This window comes from Rhincodon typus, chromosome 34, assembly GCF_021869965.1.
Source record: "Rhincodon typus isolate 14 chromosome 34, sRhiTyp1.1, whole genome shotgun sequence".
Lineage (NCBI taxonomy): Eukaryota > Metazoa > Chordata > Chondrichthyes > Orectolobiformes > Rhincodontidae > Rhincodon > Rhincodon typus.
In genome coordinates, this window is record NC_063365.1 from 4,919,818 (window position 1) to 4,946,724 (window position 26,907).

At 39.3% G+C, this 26,907-nt stretch overlaps 1 protein-coding gene across 1 annotated transcript in view; it reads right to left on the minus strand.

The window, feature by feature from the left end:
• Positions 1–952: 952 nt before the first annotated feature.
• Positions 953–26,907, minus strand: part of zfand4 (zinc finger, AN1-type domain 4) — a 41,788-nt gene continuing 15,833 nt past the window's right edge. The window contains exons 3-9 of the mRNA XM_048616285.1: positions 26,451–26,518; positions 22,827–23,013; positions 22,106–22,253; positions 16,300–17,475; positions 6,194–6,248; positions 4,453–4,570; positions 953–2,165 (exon numbers count right to left, since the gene is read on the minus strand). Coding sequence (XP_048472242.1) covers positions 2,030–2,165; positions 4,453–4,570; positions 6,194–6,248; positions 16,300–17,475; positions 22,106–22,253; positions 22,827–23,013; positions 26,451–26,518 — 1,888 coding nt within the window. The 3' untranslated portion in view covers positions 953–2,029. The remainder of the gene's footprint in view (positions 2,166–4,452; positions 4,571–6,193; positions 6,249–16,299; positions 17,476–22,105; positions 22,254–22,826; positions 23,014–26,450; positions 26,519–26,907) is intronic.

Below are 26,907 nucleotides of genomic sequence, written 5' to 3' on the forward strand. Positions count from 1 at the left end.
TAGACCCTATTAAGGACAGATATAATATTGGCAGCACGGTGGCTCAGTGGTTGCATTACTGTATCACTGCACCAGGGACCCGAGTTTGATTCCACACTCGGGCAACTGTGTGTGAAGTCTGCACATTCTCCGCATGTCTGTATGGGTTTTTGCTGGGTGTTCTGGTTTCCACCCACTGTCCAAAGACGTGAAGGTTGGATAGATTGGCCCTGCTTAATTATCCATAATGTCCAGGTCTATGTAGGCTAAAGGGATTAGCCATAGGAAATACAGCATTACAGGGATGGGGTAGGTCTCAGTGGGATGCTCTTTGGAGGGTCAGTGTGGACTCAATGGGCAGAATGGCCTGCTTCCACACTGTAGGAATTTTATAATGAACATGCTGTGCCCTGCTAATGATGTAATTAAACAAAAACATTTAATACACCTCCTGTGACTCACACTAGTTGCAACCTTACTGAAATGGGCAAAGTCTTTTCAAGTAAGATTTCAATAATATTTATAGAATTATGGACAAAACAGTGACGCAAACTGCAGTCATCAAACTTACACATATAGTTTTCACTTTCTCACATTGTGGGCAGCGTGCCTTTAACAGCTTTTAAAAACAACTCACCAGACAGTTTACATGAAACTGCACAGAAATGATCTTTAAGTTCCACTGTTTGATTCACTGCTGCTTCTAGCCATGTCAGCCTTCAAATTCTATTCCTTTGCTGGTGAGATTTTCATTGGCATTTTTCAATCCTGTTGACCATCTGTGAGAGTCCTCTCTCTTTTTGTTAGGGTATGTATCTGATAAGCCACATTTTGAGAGGCTCGGAGTTCTGACCGAGTCTCTATATGGCGTGTCAATTACCTTTGACAGCCAATTGCCTTCCCCATTGTGTCTCGTGTACTAGTTATAGATTTCCAGCTCAGTTGATACACTTACAAAATCTCCAAAATTTGCACATTGAATTTTATCTTTTTTCATAAACTGCAATGAACAGGACAAAACTTTAATATTAAAGCAACAAAGTACAAACTCAAAAATGCTGTTATTGTTTTAAATATAAATTAGTTTAATATTGGTTAGATGTTGCCCACACACTTTAGAAAAATTATGTGTGCAAATAATAAATTCAATTTTTATTCAAATCTTGTTAACAGCACTCTAATCTTTATTTGCGAAAAACAAATCAACAGCACTGTGTAGAGTGTTACGTTAAAAAACTGTGAGAATACAAAAAGATTCATTTTGCCAAAATGTGTTTGATATGGCAATGGAAGCAAAGAATTATGTAGCAGATAATTTCTGAGGATCAGAGACAGACAAATGAGTTTTAAAATCACCTCAGAAAGGGTTTCCAGTGAGGTGAACGATAATCTTGATACAGTGCATAAAACTTTAAAGAATTTTTTTTTAAAAAAACTACAGAGATATTGCACAACCAACCCAGTGCGGGAGCTAAGTACAGTTTTCACCGAATCCTGTCATCAATGGTGTCAACATCTGTAAAAGCAGCAGAAAAGCAAACGTTTCACTGAAATAAATAGATTTGTAACAAGAACTTGCAATGTTAAAATGGACAAGTAATTAAAATGTTATACTACAAAGACATAATGCACATGCCTTCTTTTCCCAACAAAAAAAAAGCTCCTCCCTTCCTTAGGGCTTGTTTTAGTCAAACAGTAGTGACAAGTTTTTAATAAAGTGCATTTTTGAAAGATTTGCCAGTGAAGCATTGTCTGCACCAAATATAAAGTTAACAAAACATCTGCATTCATTAGAAACTAATTCACAGCATAAATCTTCAGGAAATTCATTTTGTTTTTACACTGACAATTTACTAAAAAGAATTAAGATGCAAACTAAAAACCCACAATAGTGTTTACATAATACATAAATACCGAGCATCAATTATGTGCTTCTGATTGGCAATTTTGTCTTTCCAGAACAATGTCAAAATTAAGCAAACAGTTAAATACTTCTTATTGTTCTTTTAGCACAGTCTGACAAGAAGAGTTGCACATAGCACTAATTGGGTCAGATTTTTGGAAGCTTTGGTGCACTAACAACAGGGTTGGTCTCCTGTAAGTATCTCCTTCCTGCTGTCTTGTAATCATACGTGCATTCATGAGTCTCGGCATAGCGATGTGTTGCACAGAAGTTGTTTCCACACCTGCAAACAGATGGATGTGACTTAGTTCTCTTATGATCAGGTGCTTCAATCATGTGGTATGTAACATGCCACCTTTAAAGTGATATCAATCAATCATCACAGGCCCCAATCCTAATGCAGCAGTGTCATTTAAACAATTATCATCTGAGAGGGAAACCTTTAACAAATGAAGCATGTGATCCTTTCAGCAGTGAGAATGTAGGCATCAATTCAGTCCTCAAGGATGAGAGAGAGTCACCTCTTTGTGGGACCTGTTAGTTGAGTTAATTTCAGCTCAGTTTGTAAGCAAACACAAGGACACAGACCAAACCACTCAATCTGGTAACTGTGTGCAGGGATCTCTAGGTTACCAAGTACAGCAAGTTATGTTGCACAAATTGCACTAAAAACAAGATGTGGGCTTCAACTAGAGGGAGCTCCAGTCAGCAAACGAAAGGTTCTGTATTTGAGAATGCTGGAAAGCCTAACGGAGTTGCTGAATATATGTCACTGTTTTTAGTAGGAGGAATTATATCAATGCAATTGCCCATTACACACAATGGTTGGGTATAATTTAGGGATGATCCAAAACGCTCATATATACAAAGGCTAACACAGAGAACTTGGCCAGGTATTATTTACTTACTATTGGTTGAGTTTGCATTTAGTACACCCTAACAAGGTGCAAGCTTGTGAGCAAGCATAGCTGTTTCTGCCCAAAAAGAACCAAACATTTAATACTCTATGATTGGGAACTTCGAAAATGATGCTAACTGCAAATGAATGATGGTCAGCAATCTTTGACTAATAAGCAACTGGTCATTTTAAAGCTAGACATTTCACATGGTGGAGATTGTATCAAGAGATGGAAATAGGATCATGAGGTTGGAGGCTAATATACAAGCATGGTTAGAGAACTGTTTAACACACAGATAACACAGAGCAGGGATTAACACGGCATTGTCAAGTTGGCAGTTTGCAACAACTGGTTGCTGCAGGGCTCATTGCTGGGGCTTCAGCTGCTTACAACTTGTTAGTCTTGCTACGATGGTCACACAAGACATGGAATTCTGCACATTGTTCTGCTGTCCTTTTTGAAGGTAGGATTTCATGGTCTCAAGGCAGTACAGCAAAAGGTTCATTAAACTGAACCCTGGATTGTCCTATGACAAGAATCTGATTACAGTTGTCTTATACTTCTCTGAAGTTTAGAACAGTAAGAAGTGATCTCATTGAAACACAAAATTCTGAGGACTTGACAGGGTGGGACTGGGAATCTAGAACATGGGTCTATAAATGATCAACACTTTTCCAGAAACTAAGATGAAGAAATTTCTTCCCCCAAAGGATCGTGAATCTTTGTAATTTCCTACCTCAGAGGGCTGTGGATGCTGAGTCATTGGCCAAGCAGACTTAGGGGCCATACTGCCTGCTGCTATTGCTAGTTTTTACATTCTTAAAAAAAAGTGTTACACTGTTGAAAGCAAATATTCACTTAGGAGTCTAGATGAGGAAAGCATTTTGAATCAAACATGTCTAGAAAGTGTAAATCCCTTTACATTTCAAATAGCTTTTGAAAACAGCACGTAGGATATAAATGAAGACTTATCGTTTATATCACAAGGTATGTTATTTAATTCAAGAAAACTGAAGTATAATTAGTAAATGAGAACCATAATGCACCTGCATGTGTTTTTAACCTCTCTCCAGCAAATTTTCCCAACATCTTAAGTAGTTAACTATTACCTTTCTATCGCCCAAATTCATAGTAAGTCACAAAGTTTAAACTTCAAGATTTTCCAAATGTAGATATTACTGCAACATTAAATTAAAAATCACCGTTGTGAGGAACATACTAACTACCAATATCATGAACATTTGTGTTTTTAGTTCACTGCTTTTATAGTTCATTGTTAGAAAATATAGAAAGGAAATGTATAAATGCTGTAAATGTAAAATGAAACTAAAAAGTGCTGGAAATACACAGCTGCTATAAAGAAAGAAAAAATTGTGCTATTTTGGAGGTTCTGACGAAGGGCACATATTCAAATATCATAATGGGTCTTTTCCCTTTCTACGTGCTGTCAGTTTTGCATTCCAGCACGCATCAAACTTTAATTTTAGTGTCAATGTGGTATCAATGGTACCTAAACCGAATTCTACTGTTGTTTACAAAGCACTGTTCGAGCCTGTCACAGAATGAATGCCGAGTTTCTTACTTAGAACAGCACATCAAAACCTATCATGCCCCAAGAAAACTTGTCCACTTAGGAGCAGGGAATACAACAAATCGTAAATCTGTACTTGCCTGCACTCGTAGCTGGTAGCCAATCCAGTTTTCTTCCCGCAGAGAAAGCAGTGCTTGGCATTTTTCTTTTTCGTTTGGGTTACAGCCTTTACTGGTGGGAAATGATGTGTAGGGGTGCCTGGGGCAAACAATGACCAGATGTAAAGACAACATTTTGGAGAACGAATCATATATTTTTCCCTTTCAACTTCAAAAACCGAATTACTGAAGTGTCTGCTTATATTCACTAAGGCATTGACGATAGAACATGATAAAGTTTAGGATATGAAACTTTGTTTCAGTTTTGATTTGTATTCTAAATTATTAGAAGATACAAAACAGGAGTATCATGGGTAGGGTCTTGGTTGAAACTTCCATTTCATTTGACCCTTATTGGTCACTTAACACCAGATTTTCCATATGAGCACATTTCAGCATTTCCTCTAAATGGAGTAAATTCTACTTGTTCTCAGCAAGAGTTGGAATCGGACTAATGCATAGATTAAGCATAACAATAAAGAACTGTAGATGCTGGAAATCCGAAACAAAAACAAAAACTTTTGGAGAAACTCAGCAGGGTCTGGCAGCATCTGTACAGAGAAAGTAAGAGTCAAAGTATCAAGTCCAGTGATCCTTCTTCAGAACCATCCTCCAGTTCCGAAGAAGGGCCACTGGTCCAGAAACGTTAACTCTACTTTCTTTCCACAGATGCTACCAGACCTGCTGAGTTTCTCCAGCAATGTTTTGTTTTTGTAAAGATTGAGCAAATGTTTTCTGAATTAAAGGACAAACCAGGCTGCTTTTTCACAAGAAACAAACACATTCTGGATGATGTTTTCAATAATCTCTTCATTTGAATTTAGATGAATGTCAGCGGGGGGAAGGGAGGAAATTACGAGAGAAAAAGCTTCAACTTCTAGTCTCCTGTTAATAGAGTTCAAGTTCTGAACTGCCAAGGACCAATGTTAAACTTGTACAGGGCTCTGACTAGACCACACCTGAAACATTTTGCATAGTGGTCTCTACAAGAAGTAGTTACAAGAAGTTTATTAAGACATGGCGACAATGTGAAAACTATTTACAAGGATAAATCCATAACACAGATACTACCTATCATGGAAAACTGAGCAAGGGCTCTTTTCCTCTTGAAGGGAGAAGATAAACATGTAAACTAAGGGCATAGTGGCTCTGTTGTTAGCCCTGTCACCCACAGTGCCAGGGACCTAGGTTCGCTTCCAGCCTCCGGTGACTCCATTTGGAGTTTGCACGTTCTTCCCATGTCTGCATGGGTTGGCTCCGGTTTCCTCCCACAGTCCAAAGTTGTGTAGTTAAGGTGGATTGGCCATGCTAAATTGCCCGTAGTGTCCAGGCTAGGTGGATTAGCCGTGGGAAATACTGGCTTATGGTGTAGCTCAGGGTGGACTCAATGGGCCAAATGGGCACACTGTAGAGATTCTATATCAAAGAGAAAGTTGTTAGGGATTCATGACAAATTTAACAACTGAGGTGAAAATATAGATTGGCATGCTGATCAAGTGCAATGAAAAGAGTAGGAGACTTATGGGGGCATAACTTTCCCAAATGGCCGATTTCTGTTCTCCACACAAGATATATTCCAACCAGGTCATAATGAATAGGGAGTGAAACTCATTGCACGCGTATGTATAAGAGAGCATGTCTAAAAACTGGAAAAATAGTGCAAAATGTTAACAAGTTGATAATGATATAATAAATCAATGTCACATCACTTTAGCAAGCTTACCTATTCGTCTTCCTATTGTAGTGGGTCTGCAGGTCGCACAAAGTCCAAGGGGAGACTGGGAGTGAAAGCAAAGAGAATGTTTGGTGCTTTAAACATAGAACAGAAATTAAAACTACAACGTTAAGGCAAAATAATTTAGGTACCACTTCCATCAAAGGTAATCAGACTTCCAAAAGCAAAAATTATGCCTTTGTAAATCTGGAAAAACAAAACTTACCACAGGATTAATGACAGGACAAACTGGAAACATTAAAAACATCATTTGCAGAGGAAACTTTGAAAATAATTTTTTCAATATAAAAACAGGAATACTCAACTGTTGTGCTTTTTTCTCCTTCATTCTATTATTAAAAAGATTTCTTCTTTATCCTTTGTAATTTTCCAAATCACACAATACCATGGTTCAGATTTCATTGCAGTGATGCACCTCAGTCAATTGTCTGCTTGATGTCTGGCTTTCCTCACCTTTCAGGTCTGAAAGCTTTCTGTGCCACAAGTTGCTACGAGTGCAAGTGGATAACAGCAATGAGAGCAACAGGGCCTCTGGGAGCTTGAAAAAAGTGGACTAAGGGCTTATCTCTGTAACCAATAAAATTTAAAGACGGAAAAAGAAATTGAGGAACAATGGAAAAGGAATTAAGAGCGAACTGAGGTAAATCAGGGCAGAAAAATAAAAGAATATATTTAGAGAAGGGGGCCAAAAGAAATAATATTTTTATTAATTTTAGAGTCTTCAGAGAACAATTCACCATCTGCAGGACTGAGACTGCATACTTTAAATTGTGTCCTTTCTGGTCTGGATAGGTTGAGGGGCACTGCAGGATTCAATATGATAAACACAGCAATTTTTTGAAACACTTGGAGTGAAGGGCAAGTTTGCAATGTCACAAGAGAACAAATTGTTCAGCCAAGAAAATTTATTTTTTCTTTATTCATTCATGGGATGAGGGTGTCGCTGGCTAGGTAGCATTTATTGCCCATCCCTAATTAGCCAGAGGGCAGTTAAAAGTCAACCACATTGCTGTGGGTCTAGAGTCACTTGTAGGCCAGAGCAGGTAAGTATGGCAGTTTCCTTCCCTAAAGGCATTAGTGAACCAGATGGGTTCTTCTGACAATCAACACTGGATTCATGGTCATTGTTAGATTGTTCATTCCAGATATTTATTGAATTCAAATTCCACCATTTGCCGTGGCAGGATTTGAACCCAGGTTCCCAGAACATTATCTGGGTCTCTGGATTAACAGTCCAGCGATAATACCACCAGGCCATTGCCTCCCCTAAAATACTGCAGATGCTGGAAATCTGAAACAAACTCAGAATGCTGGAGAAATGCAACAGGTCTGGCAGCATCCGAGAAGAAAGTAAGAGTTAATGTTATGACTTTTCTTCAGAATTGAAAGGTTCTTATCACACCTTAATTTACACCAATTTTACAGCTCATTTTGTTTTTTCACTATTAACAACCTTCTGCACTGGGCCTCTACATCTTCCCTCTTGCTCCTCTTCTGCTTCTGTCAAAAGTATTTTTAAAAAATTTATTGTTAAGTTCTAAGAAGTCATACCAGACTGAAAATGTTAACTCATTTTCTTACTCCTTTGATGCTGCCAGACCTGTTGAGTTTCTCCAGCATTATGCTTGTTACAATTTATTCAGCAATTTGTGGCAATTCACAGCACTTGCCAGATCACTTCCTTACCACAAATGGCTGGATTATTCATTCAGCAATAATGCTGCATGTAGTCAAATTATAAGTAGACCACATAACAAGGAATCAAACACTGGAAGACTACACACTGGAGAATTTAACTGTTTTGTGCAACATTTCTTCCTTTACAACAGGTTCAGAAATGTTCAGTTACTCCATTAACAACATCAGAAGTCACACACCACGCAACAATCGCCAGATAAGAATGCTCCCTCCCAGTCAGGACATTCAGCATCCGCTCTTCCGGTTAAGCATCCTCCAAGGCAGCCATCAAGTTACACAACAATGCAAAATCGCTGAGCAGAAACTGATAGCCAAGTTCTGTACCCATGAGGACAGCCTCAACCATGATCTTGGGCTCATGTTGCACTACATGTAACCCCATCATACTGTTTCTGGATCTGTAAAATTTTCCTTACTGTCCTATTTTGACATCATCACCTTGGTAACTTGTCATGATCTCTATCTTAATTTGTTTGTACAGTTTTGGATTACTTATTACTTTGGTTAGACCCTCACCATGCAACTCTTCAACCTATCATATCATTCCAGCCATTTGGTTCGTTTCCAGCACCATCTCATCTTTAATTTTTTGTAAATATCTTTCTGCCTCTATTAATTTTATTATAGGTCATCCCTTCACTTGCTATTCAGCTGCTGATACTTTACTCACACTTTCTGACACTTCTGATCACCTGCAGAGACTTACTATTCAGCCTGTCGACACTCCAGTCATACCATTTGTATGATCTTTTGATTTCTCTGCCTATAATTTATGTGCCTGCGCTTCTCTTCACTCCACCTGATTAAGGAGCAGCATTTCAAAAGCTTGTGATTTCAAATAAACCTGTTGGATTATAACCTGGTGTTGTGTGACTTCTAACCTTATCTGCTACCGTCCAACACTGGCACCTCCCTTCCATTAACAACAGAATCTGTTGTCAAGTGTTGTCAACAGTCAAGTTTGTTGCATTTTATTTTAATTCAGTTTGTGAAGCCTTTTAACAGGCTAAACTGAAGTTCAAGTTCAGAGAACAAGCACAAAGCAGAGTGACAATACAGAAAAGCCGCAAGTTCATTGGTTGGTAATAGCTGCTTGACTATTAAAAGTTACTTTCAGATTAAAGGTAAATAGGAGAAATATTTTACAGATTAAAAACTAGAAGACCAGTAGGAAATTAAAAGAAACAAATTAAGAACCAAGTAAACAACACAGAGATGCAAGAATAGGTGATGTGAGTGCTGTGGGATGTGGTTGGGCCCATTGTGGTATCCACACCTGCAGCAAATGTTGGTTACTTGAGGAATTCCGGCACAGAGTTGATGAGCTGGAGTCCGAAAACTGTGACACGTCAGGAAGAGGGCGAGTTACCTGAATGCTGTGTTTCAGGAGGCTGTCACACCCCTTAGATTAACTCTTCAAATTCTGTCAGTGGTCAGGGACAGGAGGGTGTGACTGTGAGTGATGTAGGTAGAGGGAACAAAAAGGTAGTGCTTAAGGAGTCTCAACCCTTGTCCAATAAGTTCAAGATTCTTGTTCCCTGTGTGGACGAGAGTGGGAACTGCAGGTAGGATGAGCAAACTGACCATAACACTATGGTACATGGAGCCATTCGAGGGGGATAGGGGAGAAAAGAGAAATGCAGCTGTAATTGGGATATTGATATCAGGGCAATAGACACTGTTGTGTGGTAGGGATCGAGAGTCCCAAAGACTATCGCCTGCCTGGTGCCTGAATTCAGGATCTCTCATCTGGGCTGCAGAGGAACTGCGGGGGAGAACCTAGTTGTTGTGGTCCATGTAGGTACCAACGATATAGACAGAAAGAGGAAAGAGGTTCTGCTCAGGGAATGAGTAGCTAGGGGCTAAATTAAAAACCTCAAAACTAAAAATCTCCAGATTACAACCTGACCCACAAGCCAATTGGCACAGGGTCAACAAGATTAAAGAGGTAAGTACATGGCTCAAAGATTGATGTGGAAAAATGGGTTTGAATTCATGTGAAATTGGCACCAGTACTTTGGAAGGAGGGAGCTCCATTTGTATTATGCTAGGAGCAGAGTCCTGGTGAACAACATATCTAGGGCTTTAGACTAAATTGTTTTTAATTGGGAGCGGGGGGGGTGGTGGTGGTAGTGGTGGTGGGGCTGTTCAGTTGCATGGAAATTAGAAAATCAAAGTTAAAAGAGAAGGCAGTTTAGTGATGAGTCTGATTGTTACCAGAAAAGCAAAGGACAGACTATGTGAATATCATATAGTACCAAGAAACAGTAAAGGAGTAAGGAAATTTGATAATAGAATGAACTTAAAGGATCTGTATCTGAATACACAAAGCATTTCGAATAAAATTAATGAGTTAACAGTGCAAATAGAGACAAGTGGATATGATTTTGTGCCAATTCTTGAGATATGGTTGCAGGGAGACCAAGTTTGGGAATGGAATATCCAAGGATTTTCTGTATTTTGGAAGGATAGAAGGTAAGGAAAAGGAGGCGGTGTAGCTTTGTTAGTAAAAGATGAGATCAGTGTTATAGTGAGAAATGATATCAGCATAGAGATCAAGTCATAGAATTAGCATGGGTAGAAATAAGAAATAGCAGGGAAAAGATTAGGGGAGGTGATGGCCTTGTGGCATTAATCGCTTGACTGTTAATCCAGAGACCCAGGTAATGTTCTGAGGATTGGGTTTGAATCCCATCATGGCATATGGTAGCATTTGAATTAAATAAAAATCTGGAATAAAGGGTCCAATGATGACCATGAAAGCATTGTTGATTGTCAGGAAAAAAAACATCTGGTTCACTGATGTCCTTTAGGGAAGGAAGCTGCCATCCTTACCCAGTCTGACCTAGATATGACTCCAGACCCACAGCAATATGGTCGATTCTTAACTGTGACAATTAGAGATGGTCAATAAATACTGGCCTAGCCAGCAACGCCCAGATCTTGTGAATAACTTTTAAAAAAGATGTTGGGATAAACCAGGAAATACCGAGGGCTTGTAAGAAAGTTACAGCAATCATCATGGGTGATTTTAATATGCATATAGACTGCATTAATCAAATTGGCAATGGTAGCCTCGAGGGGGAGTTCATTGAATGTATTAGAGATTGTTTCCTAAAGCAACATGTTGGTGAACCAACCAGGGAACAGGCTATTCTGGATATGGTATGATGTGCAATCAATTAATGATCTCATCATAAAGGATCTTCTAGGCAAGAGTGAAAATAGCAAGCTAGAACTTCAGGTTCAGTCGGAAGGCAGGAAACTGGAGGCCCACACTATATAGAAACATAAACACAGGAAACAGGAGCAGGAGTAGTTCATTTGACCCCTCGAGCATGGTCAGCTACTCAATATGATCATGGCTGATCATTGAGCTCAATACCCTAACGGCTAAGCAAGGAAGTTAAAGAAAACAAACATAAAAACTAAGGCACATACTGCAAAAGGAAGTGGCAGGCTGGAAGACTGGAAAACTTTAAACATCAAAAAAAGGGTTACTGAAAAAGTCATAAAAAGAGCAAAGGTAAATTATAAAGGAAAACTAGCACAAAATATAAAATTGAATAGCAAAAGCTTCTATAAGAATATAAAAGAGAGGAGTAGCTAAAGCGAATATTGGTCTCTTGGAGGAGACGTCTAGGGAGTTAATAGTGGAGAAGACAGAAATAATGGAGTCACTAAATCAATATTTTACTTCACTTTTCACGGTAGAGGACACTAGTACCATCCCAATACTAACAGGTAATGCAGAGGTTATAAAAAGCAATGAACTTAGAACAAACAACACTGGGGGAAAATGGAGATTGAAGGCAAACAAGTCCCCAGGGTCCAATGGCCTGCATCCTAGGGTCTTGAAGGAAGTGGCAGGTGAGATAGTGAATCCACTGGTCATAATATTCCAAAATTCCCTACATGCAAGAAAGGTTGCAGTGGATTGGAAAATTGCAAATCTAACACATGTATTCAAAATAAGAGGCAGGCAGGAATGAGGAAACTACATGTGTTGTTGGGAAATTGTTACAACCCATTATTAAGGAAGTAATAAACAGGACATTTGAAAAGTGAAAATACAATCTGAATCAGCATGGTTTTATGAATAGTAAATCATGTTTGACTGATTGCTAGAGTTCTCTGAAAATGGAACAAGCAACATGGATTAAAGGGATCCTACAGATATAGTATATCTGGACTTCCAGCTGGCACTTGATAATGTGCCACAGAAAAGGTTAATACACAAGATAAGATCATATGGGGTTGGGGTAATTTATTAGTTTGAATATTGGATTGGCTAACCAACAGAAAGCAGAAAATCAGAATATAGAGGACCTTTTCTGGTTGGCAAGATATAACGAGTGAGGTGCTACAGGGTTCAGTCCTCAGGCCCTGCCTTTTTTAAAAACTTACTCCTGGGATATGGGCATCGCTGGCTAGATGGCACTTATTGCCTGTTAGTAGTTTCCCTTGAGAAGATGGTGGCGAGCTGCCTTCTTGAGCTGCTGCAGGCCATGTGCTGTATGTAGACCATAATGCCCTTAGGGAGGGAGTTGCAGGACTTGATCCAGCAACAGCAATATTTTTCCAAGTCAGTACAGTGAGTGGCTTGGAGGGGAACTTGCAGATAATGGTGTTCCCAGGTATCTTAACCTGTCCTTCGAGCTGGACAGGTCATGGATTTGGAAGTCTAAGGATCTTTAGTGAATTTCTGCATTGTATCTTGTATATAGTGCACACTGCTGCTACTGAGTATTGCTGGAGGAGGGAGTAGATGTGGTGACACTCAAGTGGGTTGCTCTATCCTGCATGGAATCAAGCTTCTTGAGTGTTGTTGGAGGTGCACTCAGAGGCAAATGGGGAGTATTCCATCACATTCCTAACTTGTGCCTTGTATATGAGATTTTAGGGAACTAAGAGTTATTCACTGCAGTATTCCTAACCTCTGACCTGCTCTTGTAGCCATTTAGCAAGTCCAGTTGAGTTTCTAGTCAATGGCAACAGGATTAAGTGATGGTAACATCATTAAACATCAAGAGGTGATGGTTAAATTGTCTCTTATTGGAGATGGTCATTGCTTAGCATTTGTTTGGCACAAATATTGTTTGCCAAGCCTCCAAGTTGCATTTGAACATGGACTGCTTCGGTATCTGAGAAGTCGTGAAAGGCGCTGAACATCCCACTTCCGAGATGTTGGAGGCAAGGTCACTGATGAAGTAGCTGAAGGTGGTTGGGCCTAGGACACTACCTGAGGAATTCCTGCAGAAATGTCCTGCAGCTGAAATCACTGGCCTCCAATATACACAACAATCTTATATGTCAGGTATGACTCCAACCATCAGACACTTTGCCCCGATTTCCATTGATTCCAGTTTTGTTAGGGCTCCTTGATGTCACAGTCTGCCAAATGCAGCCCTTATGTCAGAGCCTGTCACTCTCACATCTCTGGAATTCAGGTTTTTATTTTGTCCATGTTTGAACAAAGGCTGTAAGGAGGTCAGGAGCAGAGTATTCCTGGAGGAACTGAGCAGGTTATTGCTGAGCAGGTGCTACATGATAGCACTATTGATGACACCTTTCATCACCTTACTGATGACCAAGAGTAGACTGAAGGGGCTGTAATTGGCTGGGTTGGGATTTATCCGACTTTTGGTACACAAGACATACCTGGGCAATTTTCCACATTGTCAGGTAGATGCCAATGTTATAGCTGAACTGGAAGAGCTTGATTAGGGGTGTGACAAGCTCTGCAGGACAAGTCTTCAGAACTATTGCCAGAATGTTTTCAGAGCCCATAACCTTGGCAGTAGCCAGAGCCTCCAAGCATTTCTTGATGTCACGTGGAGTGAATTGACTTGGCCAAAGGCTAACATCTGTAATGCTGGGAGCAACTGGAGGAAGCCGAGATGGATCATACACTTGGCATTTCTGCCTTAAGATTGTAAATAAGATAAGGCAGAGGCATTTGCAGCAATCTATATAAATAGCAAGTACTGTAGCCAAATTTTCAGATGACACTAAGATAGGTGGGAAAGTAAGCTGCAATAAAGAAATGAGAAAGTTACAAAACGATGTGGATAGCTTAGGTGACGGCCCAAAATTTTGCAGATGCAGTTTAATGTGAATAGATGTGGGATTATCCATCTTGGTCAGCATAATAGAAAAGGAAATGTTATTATTTAAATGGAGAGAAACTTCAGAATACTTCGCTCTGGGGGACCTGGGTGTTGTCATGCATAAATTGCAGAAAACTAGCATGTGGGCACAGCAGATAATAAGGAAGGTAAATTAAATTTTGGCATTTGCTACCAAAGGAATAGTGCTACTGCAACTGTACAAGGCATGAGTGAGACCATACCAGGAATACTGCATACAATTTTGGTCCCCTTTCCTGAGGAGGGAATGTGATTGCATTGGAGGCAATTCAGAGGAGCTTCACTAGATCAATTCCAGAGATGGGGGTTGTTTTACAAACAGATATTGAGCAGTTTAGGCCTGTATATTAGAGAGTTTAGAAAATGACGGGAGATCTAATTAAAGGTATACAAGATGCTAAAAAGTGGATTGATAAAGTTGACTTAGAGAAGATATTACCTTGTGGGGCAATCTAGAATGAGAGGTCAGTTTTAGGGTAAGGGTAGCAGATTTAAAACAGAGATGAGGAGAAATTACTTCTCTCAAAAGTCACGAAACTGTGGAATTCACCTCCCCAGAGTGTGGTGAATGCTGGGACACAGTAAATTTAAAGAGAAGATAGATATATTTTCAATTAGTAATGGGCTGAAGGGTTATAGAGACTGAGCAGGCAAGTAGAGTTGAGGTCAAGATGAGACCAGCCATAATCGCACCAAATAGTGGAACAGGCTCAAGGATTTTCCTTGAATGCTTAGGGTGTTGTGCTTTTTAGCCACAGCAATTGCTTTTTTGAACCATCTTCTTCTGTGGGTTAAATAGATTTAATTTCACAAACAGAAGCAATTCTCTCCCCTGCCCTTCAGAAAGGCTGCAGCGAAACTCATGTCAGCTTTCAAGTTCTATAAAGCCTGTAAAATTTATTTTTTAAAATGTGAATAAAGGCTACTCTATCTTCTATTCAAGAAAATCTTTAAACAATCCCACCTACTTAAGTGTTCAACTTGAAAAAGCAGCATAGACATATTAGCACAGAAACAGCTTACTCTTGGGAACTGCACTAGATGCTGGGTCTTAAAGTTGTGCTTAAGCACTGTTCTAAATAGTTTTCTTTTCCTCTGTGCACAATGCACTTACTCCAAAATCTGTGCAAGATAAACAAATTGGAAAATACAAATTACACAAGTGCACAGCGTTGTGCAAGATATTCATATTTATCTATTTAAGTCAGTTAAGGTGTTCCTGGCACTAATGGAGGTATATTTTACAGCATTTGAGAGAGCAATATCTGTTCGAATAATTCAATGTTTTCTTTCACATTACTTGGTGTGTCTTGGTTGATTATGTTTATTCCCATAGTCTTTTCTATTAGATTTGCTACAGGCTTGTCCTCTTGGCCACATTGCTACTTCTACCTGCTCAACTCATTAACTAACCTATCCTCACCCTTTCCCTGACGATTCTGCTTTACTTGAGCTGCATGAATTCTGGGCACCAGCTGTAACATTCTAACTAATCAATCATTACTACTTCATGGTATGCATGCTGTTTAACGATCCAAAGAAAATACTTTCTCTCACTCATCTCCCTTAATTCTTCACTCACTTTCAGTCTTCCTATAGCAACCTGAAGTGGCTGCTTCACTGAAAAAGGACAGTGGTGCTCTCAACCAGTAATCTTGTTCTTCATAATCCTTTGATGGCATTTACAAAACTTGCAATCTCTAGAGGGACAAAGGTAGCAAGCAAGACCACCACCAGCATCTGATCATTTCCTTGCAAGTTATTCATTGTCCTGACTTCTTAAAATGACAGTTATACAAGTCAGTAGAAACAATGTACAATGATACTTATGGGTTTGCTCAGTTGCCAGATTAGTGGCTTTGATTTTGACAGCAAGCTGTTCTTATGAAGCTACCTAAACACACAACATTAAGCTACAATATGAATCTATGGATATTAGTGATTACAGTAGTTTACAATACAATGTTATGAAGTTCACATAGAGTGCACTGCTAACCGCACAGTGTTTAGGACACCACAAATCATTATAGGCCAAAGTATAATTCATCATTTTGCTACCCAGTGTGAACACAGTATAGCACTGTATTATGAGCAAGAGGTAACCAATAAACCTTTTGTGCATTAATTCTTTATGTTTACAGTTCATTCTTGCATTGTTTTTTTGATATGCAAATTTGGAGTGCAATTTGGTCTACTTTTGTGATGCCCTGAAAATTTATTTTCACAGAAGTAGTGGAATTCACTTACAACAAATGTATTTGAAACTCGATCTGGTGAAGGAATGCTTCTAAAAATCTCTTCATGAAAATTTTGAACACTAGCAGGTAGTGCAATGCCGGATGTCCGCTGTCTGCTTGCTCCGCAGTTACTTTGCACACTATCCCTGGATGTGCTTCGTGCCAGCGAAGCAAGCATTCCAATGTCTTTTGGAGAGCCCACAGGGTCCTTTGCTGCTTTGTTTGTCATTTCGGTCACCTCTGTTTTCAAAACTATATCTGCTTTCTTTCCGGGAGAGTCAACTTTGAGTCCTCGAAACCTGCCCACCTTTGACAACGAAACACCAGGGAAAGTGCCACCATCCTGAGAAGCAGGGGGTCTTAGGCTATTTACGTCAAATGTCTTTGGGGGTCTTGGAGTTGGGAGAGCAATTAAAGAACTATGAGAGACTGGTTCAGGACAGTGGGTCGGCGACACACCTGTTTCCTTCTTCTGAATCAACTCAGCAAGGTTGGATTTTTCGGATTCCATCGGAACATGTCCGAGCGTGTTTGGAAAAACTGGTTGCATAACATTTGGTTCCACAGGTTCCCTTTCTGCAGGCTTAACCTCTATTGGGGTCTGCTCATATAGCGAAGTGTTAAGCCCTATTTCGCTCAGGAGGTTGGCCTCTTCCACTTGATCAGCATCAACAGATAGGGCAAGGACACTTGCAGCATCATCAGGTACCCTTTTCTCTTCCGAGAGGCTTGTTTCCGTAACGGGGGATTTTAGCCGCGCGCTACCTGCCATGCAATCAGTTACAAAGTCTGTGCAAATAGTTGGAGCTTCCCGGAAGTCCTGAGAAAGAAGTGGCGGAAGCATCTTCTGTTGCCGAGAGTTTCTCATTTCTCCCTGCAGAACCATGCCTGGGGCTGGGATAGCACTCTGCAGTAAAGGGCTCAAGTCGGCATTCTCATCATCCTTCAGTAGGAAGCTATTGGAAGATGACGGAGCTAAGCTAACACCAGAAGCAAAATTTGGGCTCAGTACATTATGGTATGAAAGCATTGGATCACCAACAGGAGGTAGACACAGTGAATGATTGAGAGATTGCCCATTGTGAGGGAGAACCCGGAAAAGGCGGTGACGAGCTGCGGTGACTGAACTGCTGGTGGGCCTGGGTGCAACTGGAGGTCTTGGCTTCACCTTGGTGATCTTCTTGGGCTTTGTGGAAAGATGATAAATAAAGTTATACACATTCATTTGAAAAACATATTTTCAAGAGTATTACATTAGAAAAGCATTTTAAAAGAGTGATTTTTTTTAAACAATAATTATATATTTTGCTTTGAAAATGTTGCTTTCAATTCACCTCCACGGAACCACACCAGTTGGTTGAAATACATCGACATATCTGATGTTGCTATATGAGAGGCAAATCAGATTTGCCCTCCAATTCATTTTGCTGCCAGATGACCTAAAGAGATTTTAACATGCTGGTCTTGAATTTCTAAATAAGTGGTACACTGGGGAATTTTTATTAAAAATAAACCACAGGGAAAATGTGGACATTTAATCAAGGATTTAATTTGGAATATTTGGTAAATACTAGTTGATTTGTAGACCATTTTATGTATAAAAATCCATGAACATATATATTTATGCATATTTTGTGGTAGTGACTCAAGTTCTCATCAGCCACATCTTCAATTCTTGGGATCATTCATTTATTTCCTTCTCTTTTATCTCTTAGCAAATCTCTGTTGCGCTGCTTCTTCCCCAATTTCTCTTTCACTCTGCCATTTACTTAAAACATTTTGCTTCTCCTGTGTCATTCTCACCGCTCTGATTACACTTAATTTTCTCTCACCATGCTGAGCAGGAACTGTGGTGCAATGGTGGTGAGACAATAAGATGAGAGGCATCAAGAAACAATGGGGATGTTAAATCTCTCTGATCAATCTTAACTTTAAGAAAGAAAGCAGAGTGAAGGCCCTCAGGTAAAAATGGAGAGCCTGAGTAAAAATTTAAGTTATATATTCAATTTTTCAATTATTTACAGTATAACAGTTTCACATTAAACTAACTAAAAGCATGCATTTAAAAAAGAATGTGATAGGCATTTTTTACAGTTTGTGCTCATTCGGTGATTGCAAAATTTGAGCCACATCTTGTGGAAATCAGAAAACTAGTCAGAATATAAAAAATGGTAGATGACTAAAAGGTTAATAAGGAGGCAGAAATTACAGTATGTGGAAATGAGCTAAAATGTAAGAATGAATAACTAGTTTCTACAGGTATTTAAAAAGGAAAAGACTAAGTAGAGTGAGTGTTGATCCTTTAGAGAGTTAAAATGAGAAGCAGAAAATAGATAATTTATGACGTGGAAGTGACAGTGGTAATGTCACTGGACTAGCAATCTAGATGCCCAGATTAATATTCTATAATGGATTCAAATCCATCATGAAAGATGGTGAAATCTGAATTCAATTTTATAAAAATGGAATGAAAAGACCTAGTCTTATGGCGATTGTGTATCCATAGCCAATTGTCATAAAAGCCCATCCAGTACACTAACGTCTTTTATGGACAAAAACCTGCCATCCTTGCCTGGACTGACCTAAATATGACTTCAGACCCACAGCAACAGGGATCACTCTTAACTGCTCTCCGGACATTTAGAGATGGATAATAAATGCCGCCTAGCCAGTGATACCCACATCCTAAAAAGGAAAACAAAAGGGGATGAAATAAACAAATATTTTGCTTCCATTTTCATTAGAGGATAAGGGGATAGGGGAGCATAAAATTACGATCATGAGGGAAGTGGCACTAAACTAACTGATGGAGCTACAGGCTGACAAATCTCTGGTTGCAGATGGACATTATCAGACGGTTTTAAAAGACAATGTTAATGATATAGTGGACAAAATGATGATAATTTTCCAAAGTTCTCTGGATTCAGGGAAAGTTCTATCAGACTGGAAAGTAGCAAATATAACTCCTCTATTCAATAAAAGAGGCAAAAAGGAACTAGACCAGTTAGCATGATCTGTCATGGAAAAGGTGACAGAATTGATCATTAAAAAGAAAATAGCTGCGCACTTTGAAAAATTTAACGAAAATCAGAAAAAGCCAGCGTGATCATGTTTAACTAATTTAGTGGAGTTATTTGAAAGAGTAATAAACACTGTGAATAAAAGGGACCTGTAAATGTACTGTAGTAGGATTTTCCAAAGGCATTTGACAAGATGCCACATCAAAGCTTAATTAAGAAAATAAAAGCTCCTGGAAGTGGGGGGCTGGGGGGGGTGGGTGGCAACACCCTAACTTGGATAGAAGACAGGCTGGCAAACACCAAAAACTGTATATGTATAAGTGAATCTGTGTCTGATTGGCAGGATGTGATGAGTGGAGTCTAAATGAGGGAGGAGCATAGACATGACCACTAAATTTGCAGACAACACAAAAGTAGGTAGGAAAGTATGTTGCAAACATTCCAAAAATGTGCAGGTGAGGTGGATTGGCCATGCTAAATCACCTGTATTTTCCAGGCATGTGTAGGTTAGGTGAATCAGCCAAGGGAAATGCAGGGTTACAGGGATAGGACAGAGGCGTGTGACTCAGTGGGATGCTCTTCAGGGGGTTGGTGTGAACTTGGTCTGTGGTCTGTTTCCACACTGTAGGGATTCTATGAAACAGATACAGGCAAGTTAAATGGGCAAAAAATCTGGCATAAGGAGTACAAGGTGAAAGGATGGGAAGTTATTCACTTTGGCAGAAAGAATAAAAAAGCACAACATTATTTAATTGGAAAATGAGTGAAATTCTTGTGTGGAGTGTTCTAGCATATAAGTCACAAAATATTAGTACACACGTACTGTATGTAAACTAGGCAGCTAGGAGGATGTTACCCTTAATTGAGATGAATTGAACAAAGCTTATTTTCACTCGAGTCTCAAAGAATAAGGGGCAACTTGACTGAAACATACAATATCCTGAATAGCCTTGACAAGATAGGCGTAGAATGGAGGTTTCCTCTTGTGGGTTAGTCCAGAACTAGGAGGAGACACTGTTTTAAAATTAATTGCCATCCTTTCAGGGCAGAGATGAAAACTTTCTTCTCTCAGAGGATTGTGTTTTAAACTTCAACAGATACAGTCCGAACCAAAACAGCCTCTCTTCATATGCGAGTCCTGCCATTCCATCATCCCAGGAACCAGTCTGATAATTCATTGTTGCACTCCCTCTATGGCCAAAACATCCTTTCTCAGATAAGACAGTAAAACATCAAACGATACTCCAGGTATGGCCTCATCAAGGCCCTGTACAATTGCAGCAAGACATTCCTACTCCTGTACTTGAATCCTCTTGCTATGAAGGCCAAAGTACCATTTGCCTTTTTTAACCATTTGCGTGATTACTTTCAGTAACTGGTGTACAAGGACACTCAGGTCTCATCACCCTCACCCCTTTCCTAATCTACTGTCATTCAGATAATCATCTGCCTTCCTCTTTTTGCCACCAAAGTGGATGAACTCTCATTTATCCACATTATACTTCATCAGCCCACTCACTCAACTTGCCCAAATCATCTCTTCCTTACAGCCCTTCCACCCAGCTTTGTGTAGTCTGCAAACTTGAAGATATTACATTCAGTTCCCTCGTCTAAATCATTAACGTATTTTGAATAGCTGGGGTTCGAGCAGTGATCCCTGTGATATCCTACGAATCATTGCCTACCGATTAGAAAAAGACTTTTTTATTCTTTGTTCCTGTCTGCCAACCAGTTCTACAACTGTGTCGGTACGCTATCACCGTACCATATATTTTGATTTTACATGCTTATCTCCTTTGTGGGACCTTACTGACATGTTTCTGAAAGTCCAAGTAAACAACAACCACTGGTTCCCCCTTAATACCAGTAGATTTGTCAAACATGATTTCCGTTTCATAAATCCACATTGACTTGGTTTTTCCAAGTGCTCTGCTATTAAATCTTTTACAATGGACTCTAGTATTTTCCCCACTACTAATGTGTGGCTAAGTGGTCTATAATTCCGAGGATCTTGTATGTTTCAGCAAAACCGCCTGTAAATCTTCTCAACTTCAATAAACACAGGCCCAACCTATATAACTTTTTCTCATTAAGATAGGCACAGTACAACTTCTTTCTCTTTTTTTTTCCACTATGTTTCTAGTAACTCCACTTTTGTGCTTTGCGTTTAATTATTAACATAGATTTCCTAAACCCTTATGCAACTAGGATCACTGCCTGTCCTCAAGCCTTTTGTTTCCCCCCCACTGAATCTTAGCCATTTCAAGGCTTTGCTAGTCTGGTTCATTTTACTGTCTATGGCTTTTAACACTGAATCAACCACAAGTAAAGTTATGACCTTTCAGCTCTGATTTGCTGAATCCAGGTGACAATCAATGACCAGTGGTAAACTACAAGTTACGTTAAAGCTTTAGCAAAGATTTGTAGCTCGGGTTGTGGGTGAGGTTGTTGACTTGCTTCTGGTCAAACCAGAAATGACAATACTCACCATAACAGACCAGACACTATAAATTTCAAGCAGAGTAGAACAACATCACTTCATCAGATGCCTCACTGATGATGTCATCTAGCATGGCGACAAAACATCTGAATGAAAACAAGCCAGCTCGGCGAGCAAGTCAACAACCTTAAGTTACGTTAGCCCAGCTTCAACTTGTCCATTCAACCACAAAACATAGGTTGATAACAAATGTGTTTCTAAGACAGTTCAAGTTCAAATAAATAATTCGTTTTGCTGAATTAGTGCCACAGGCATGGAGAAAATAATAGATCAAATTCTGAAGCTTTCAACCATACCTTTTTACTAAGATTCATATTTTCCATCTTTGCTTTCAACAGCTTCATTTTGTTCATAGTAATTGAATTCTCTAGTATCTGTTGTCCAGATGGAGATTCTTCAGATTCATCTTCATCATCTGCATAGAGGTTGAACACTGAACCTCCACTTAAATCAGAAAAATAAAACATTTTGTTTTAAATTACCCTGCAACAGACACAGAAAACAAATTACAAAAGTCTTCTACACCCATTTACACTGGACAGAAAACGACCGTTAAATCTGGCAAGATACTGGATGTGCAATCTGAAGGCGTAAGTTCAAAAACTCATATGAAAGTGAATTAGATTAAATCTGGTTGTTTTATCTTTGCATCAGAAAATAAAAATATTGGTCTAGTATAAAAATGCAACTGGTCCACTAATGCAAGAACAGCCTGCACACGATTCCAATGCTACACTGAGGTAACCAGAGGTAGCCAATAAATACTGAATTACTATGGTCATACCCAAATCTCAAAGATAAACATAAACAAAAATGTGTTTTTTTTATTTCTCTACCTCCGCAAAAAAAAGACAATTTTCATAATCCCACTCCTTCAAGGAAGCCAATTCAGTGCCTGTTTACAAAGGTTCTTCAAATTCAAGCAAACAAGTCAAGAAATACTTGCGAATTATTGCACCTTGAAAGCAGGTTACTGAATGCAAGAAATAAGCAGAGTTATTCATTTATTTAACATACCTTAATGACTCAGAGAGTGGTGTTAAAGTGCCATCCCCCCGATCGACAACTCGAAAGAAATTCAACTGGTCCCCTTCACGATATACTAGAAAGGTGACTTGCTTGTTGGAAGGGATCTTATCCCAGATGTCATCTCGACTAGTTTCCATGTATTCAGCCATGTCCCTGGTGGGATCTTCCATTGGGACTATAAAAAAAACTCTCATAAATTAAAAGTATCAATAGAGCATATAATAGTAATCAGCTATACTGGACCGGAACCCATATATATTTGCATTATTCTCTTTAAATTGCTGAACAGTGTACACAGTGTAGCTTTCTGAGTCCAACAAGAATGCACTATGTGCAGTTAACCAAGGAAATATGCACATACTGTAGGGGCACCATGCATCTGAGGTAACGGCACTCACCTTACACATTTAAACACTTTCAGGTATTGGATAACATTCAATGCCTTTGAAAATCCAGTTGAACAGCAAGTCTGATTGGCTTCTGTACTACAGGTTTGCACAATTACTTGACTGCATGCAAATTTATATTGGTTTCAAATACCAGTCAGATTACAGACATCAAGAAACTTGAATGAAAACAAACATTATGAACTTCACTGACATGCAGCTGTGGACACTAGTCTTTTTTAAAGAACTGGCTATAGAAACCACTAGAATTTTGAAGAATGAGAGGTGATCTCACTGAAATGACAAAATACCTAAGTAAGATGCTTCCTCTAGCTGGGAATTCTAGAACCAGAGGCCACAACTTTCGTTTACACTCAGACAGTTCGCCTTTGGAATTCTCTGTCAGAGACCTCTAGAAGTTCAGTCTTAGAATATGTTTAAAGGTGAAGATTGACGGATTTCTGATTATGAATGGCATACAGGGATATGGGGTTAGGGTGGATAAAAGGCACAATCCTACTGAATAGTGGGACAGGTTAGTCAGGTTGATAAGCTTATTTGTTCCTAAGTTCCATGAACATGGATAGAATGAGTCAGGATCTGCTTTGAAGAAGTCGTTGCAAGAGTTTAATTCAAGCAGTTAAGTACAACTAAGTTAGGCAAAAACTTCACTGAGCAATGAACTGATGAAGCAAAAATAGCAAAGTGCTTAAGACCATGTGAAGTTGCATATTCATCCAACCAGATTATTCTTAAAAAAGTAAGTACTTAAAAAGACATCTGTGGAGTAAATGAAGTTTCTGAACAGAGAAAGAGTTAACCTTTCAGGACAGTTCCCATCAGAACTATTGTCCTCTCTCCTCAAATGCTATTTGACCATTGAGCACTGTTTTTTTGGCATTTATTCAGATTTCCACCATTTTGCTCCTTAAAGAATGACTTTCATGACCACAGGATATTCCCTCTAGTTGAAGTGTACATACTGTTATACTGTAAAATGCAGCAGCCAATTGGCAAATGATGAGTTTCCAAAAACAGAAATGAGCTAATCACCAGATAATCTATTTTTAGTTAATTAATTCACAAGGCTTGGTAATCAGTTGTGGTTTAATGTTGAGGTTAACAATTTATTCAATGGCTTCAGCTGACAGACTATGGATGGTTGTGATGCCACGAGGAATGAATCTCTTAGGATAGAAACTCAGTGCATGAGCAGTGGGTCAAATTATGTTGGCCAGAGTCACAACTGAGCAGTTTCTCACGTTGCACTCGTCACGACCTGCCATCAAGCAGGTGAGAGCTGTCCAAATTTTCAGTGGAAGATTGAAATCTGGGAGTTCACCACTCAGGTCATTTAACAGATTGCAGCTTGTAACATTTACAATCAACCTAGGAGGTACACCTACCAGAGGAAGAGACCATCACCAGTTCATAGTGTTTGGCATATGCCCAAGACAGGACTACAGGACTTCATACAAGCGTGCAGGGCTTTTTTTTTGAAAAGTCTAACAGAATTTCTGTCAGTGGAAATGCTTCCTTGACTGTTGGCTTTTTGAGGAGTATGCTTTCCCAGTGAACGTTAGGAGGTTTAGTGTTTGCCAATACATGGAGCCACTCAAACTGTGCTGGGATCAATGGGAGGGAGACAACAACCTTTCTGTTAAAAGACATTTCCCAACCTGAAAACTGCAAACTAATGCTGTCAAGAACATAACCAAACCCCAGCCACAGGTTTCCCGGTACAAGTAGTAGAAAGCCACTACTTTATTTTGATACTGCTGAAGGGATATACATTGGTCAGGAACTAGGAACAGCTCTGGCACTTGACTTCAAAATTAGGCAACATGACCTTTAAATTCCACCTAGGGGACAGACTGGGTCTGAATTTAATGTTATACCTGAAACAAGGCACCTCCAACAGTGCAAGTGAACTTAATACCAAAATGATTGAGTCTATAAAGTACTTTCTAACAATGCTCACTTTAGTGGGTTTCACAAAATCAATTCCTGAACATAGGACACAAGTTCAAATTGTAAACTTTGGAATAGTGTCTGTAGCTTCTCCATTATTTTATGTAGTTAATCAATTACTTGTTATTGATTCTATGAAGCCCAAATTAATCAAAACCAGTACTTAGTCCATAGCTTAGTTTTTGAAATCCTACAAAAGCATGAAGAGTTGACACACGACACTCAGGAACAGTCCAAAGCACCAATGGTATTAGAAGTAATGTCCAGATTTAAAGGGACCTTATAAGATAGCCTGAACTCTCCCCAACACAAGGAGATCATTCAATTAATATTAGAGGTTAACTGACTCACCCAAATACATGTTAGGTCTCATGCATCAATGCAAACATGTTCTTAGACACAGCACCTCTAAAATGTTAATATTTTGCAAAGTATTTTGCAAAAGTAAACATTTGCAATCCCACAATCCAATTTAACATTGCTAAGCTTTTAGGCACACCTGGTCATTCTTTAGCATTAGCACATAAAGAAACAGTGGCAAGGGGCTATATTAGCACGTTTTCCCCTGGTTTAATTGTATAGACATAAGCAGACAAGTGCGTGGGGCACAAAAGGAAACAATCAATGGCAAACCAAATAATCAAGCAACAGCACAATATTGGGGTTCAGCCCTGAGTGAAGTAGATATTTTCAGGTAAACTGGGAAAGAGCACAGGTGTGGTATTAACTAGATAGCTCTTTCAAAACACCAGTAAACATCATGGGCAAAATAGCCTCCTCAGCCTCTCTAGTGTCTCTGAACAAAGTAGAGAAGATAGAGAAAGGCAGTAGTGGGGAGATATTCAAAATGGGGAAGCCTATGAAGACATGAGATAATTAAACAACTAAAAAAATTGCCTGAAGGCTTGGAGAATGTATGTGCACTCAGCAACAACTCATTCAAACAGACTTGGAAATGGATGAGCGCAGAAGCAATTCTCTGCCATCACAGGGAAAATCCAGTGCCCAACGCACAGGAAATTTGAACCTATAGTTATGTATTAAAGGAACTCAACTGCCTCAGATGAACAGATTCTAAATGATCTCTTGTGCCTCTCTTCAAAAGTAAGGGATTGAAAAAGAACAAAACATTTCCTGACAGCCAAATGCATCAACAACAATCGTAGAAGTTTGCCACCCATGGTCACAGTATGCTGGCTAAAGGAAATAGCAATTTATTCTTTGACTGTACATCTGGTTGACACTTTTTACTTACCCCTTCTGGTATTTATAGGTCCTCCTCTCATGGCGAGCACCAGTTTAAGCGTACAACCTTCTGATATACTGCAAATAAAAGACAGCAAACTATGATTAATAGGGCAATGACTTCTGATGCAGTAGTTTGTTTGAAGATAGCTAAAATAATCCTTATTATTTTTCAAAAAAAAACTTTTAAAAGTCTAAAGCAGCATCTGGATGAATTTACAAATCCCACCTCCACACCTCTGTACCCCCAATACGGAACTGCACGTATACCAGTACATTTTATGTAGCGGAGAACAGACACGTGGTTTTTGTTGTAGCAACATTGGACTCCTGCCTCTGTACAACATTATGCAATTCAGGGCCAGAAACAGAGTACCAAGGGCACTGGAATGCCAAAATTGCTATGGTACTTGACTTCTGCTGTAACAATTTGACTCGTTTGCAATGTTTTCAAAATCGTAAGAAAA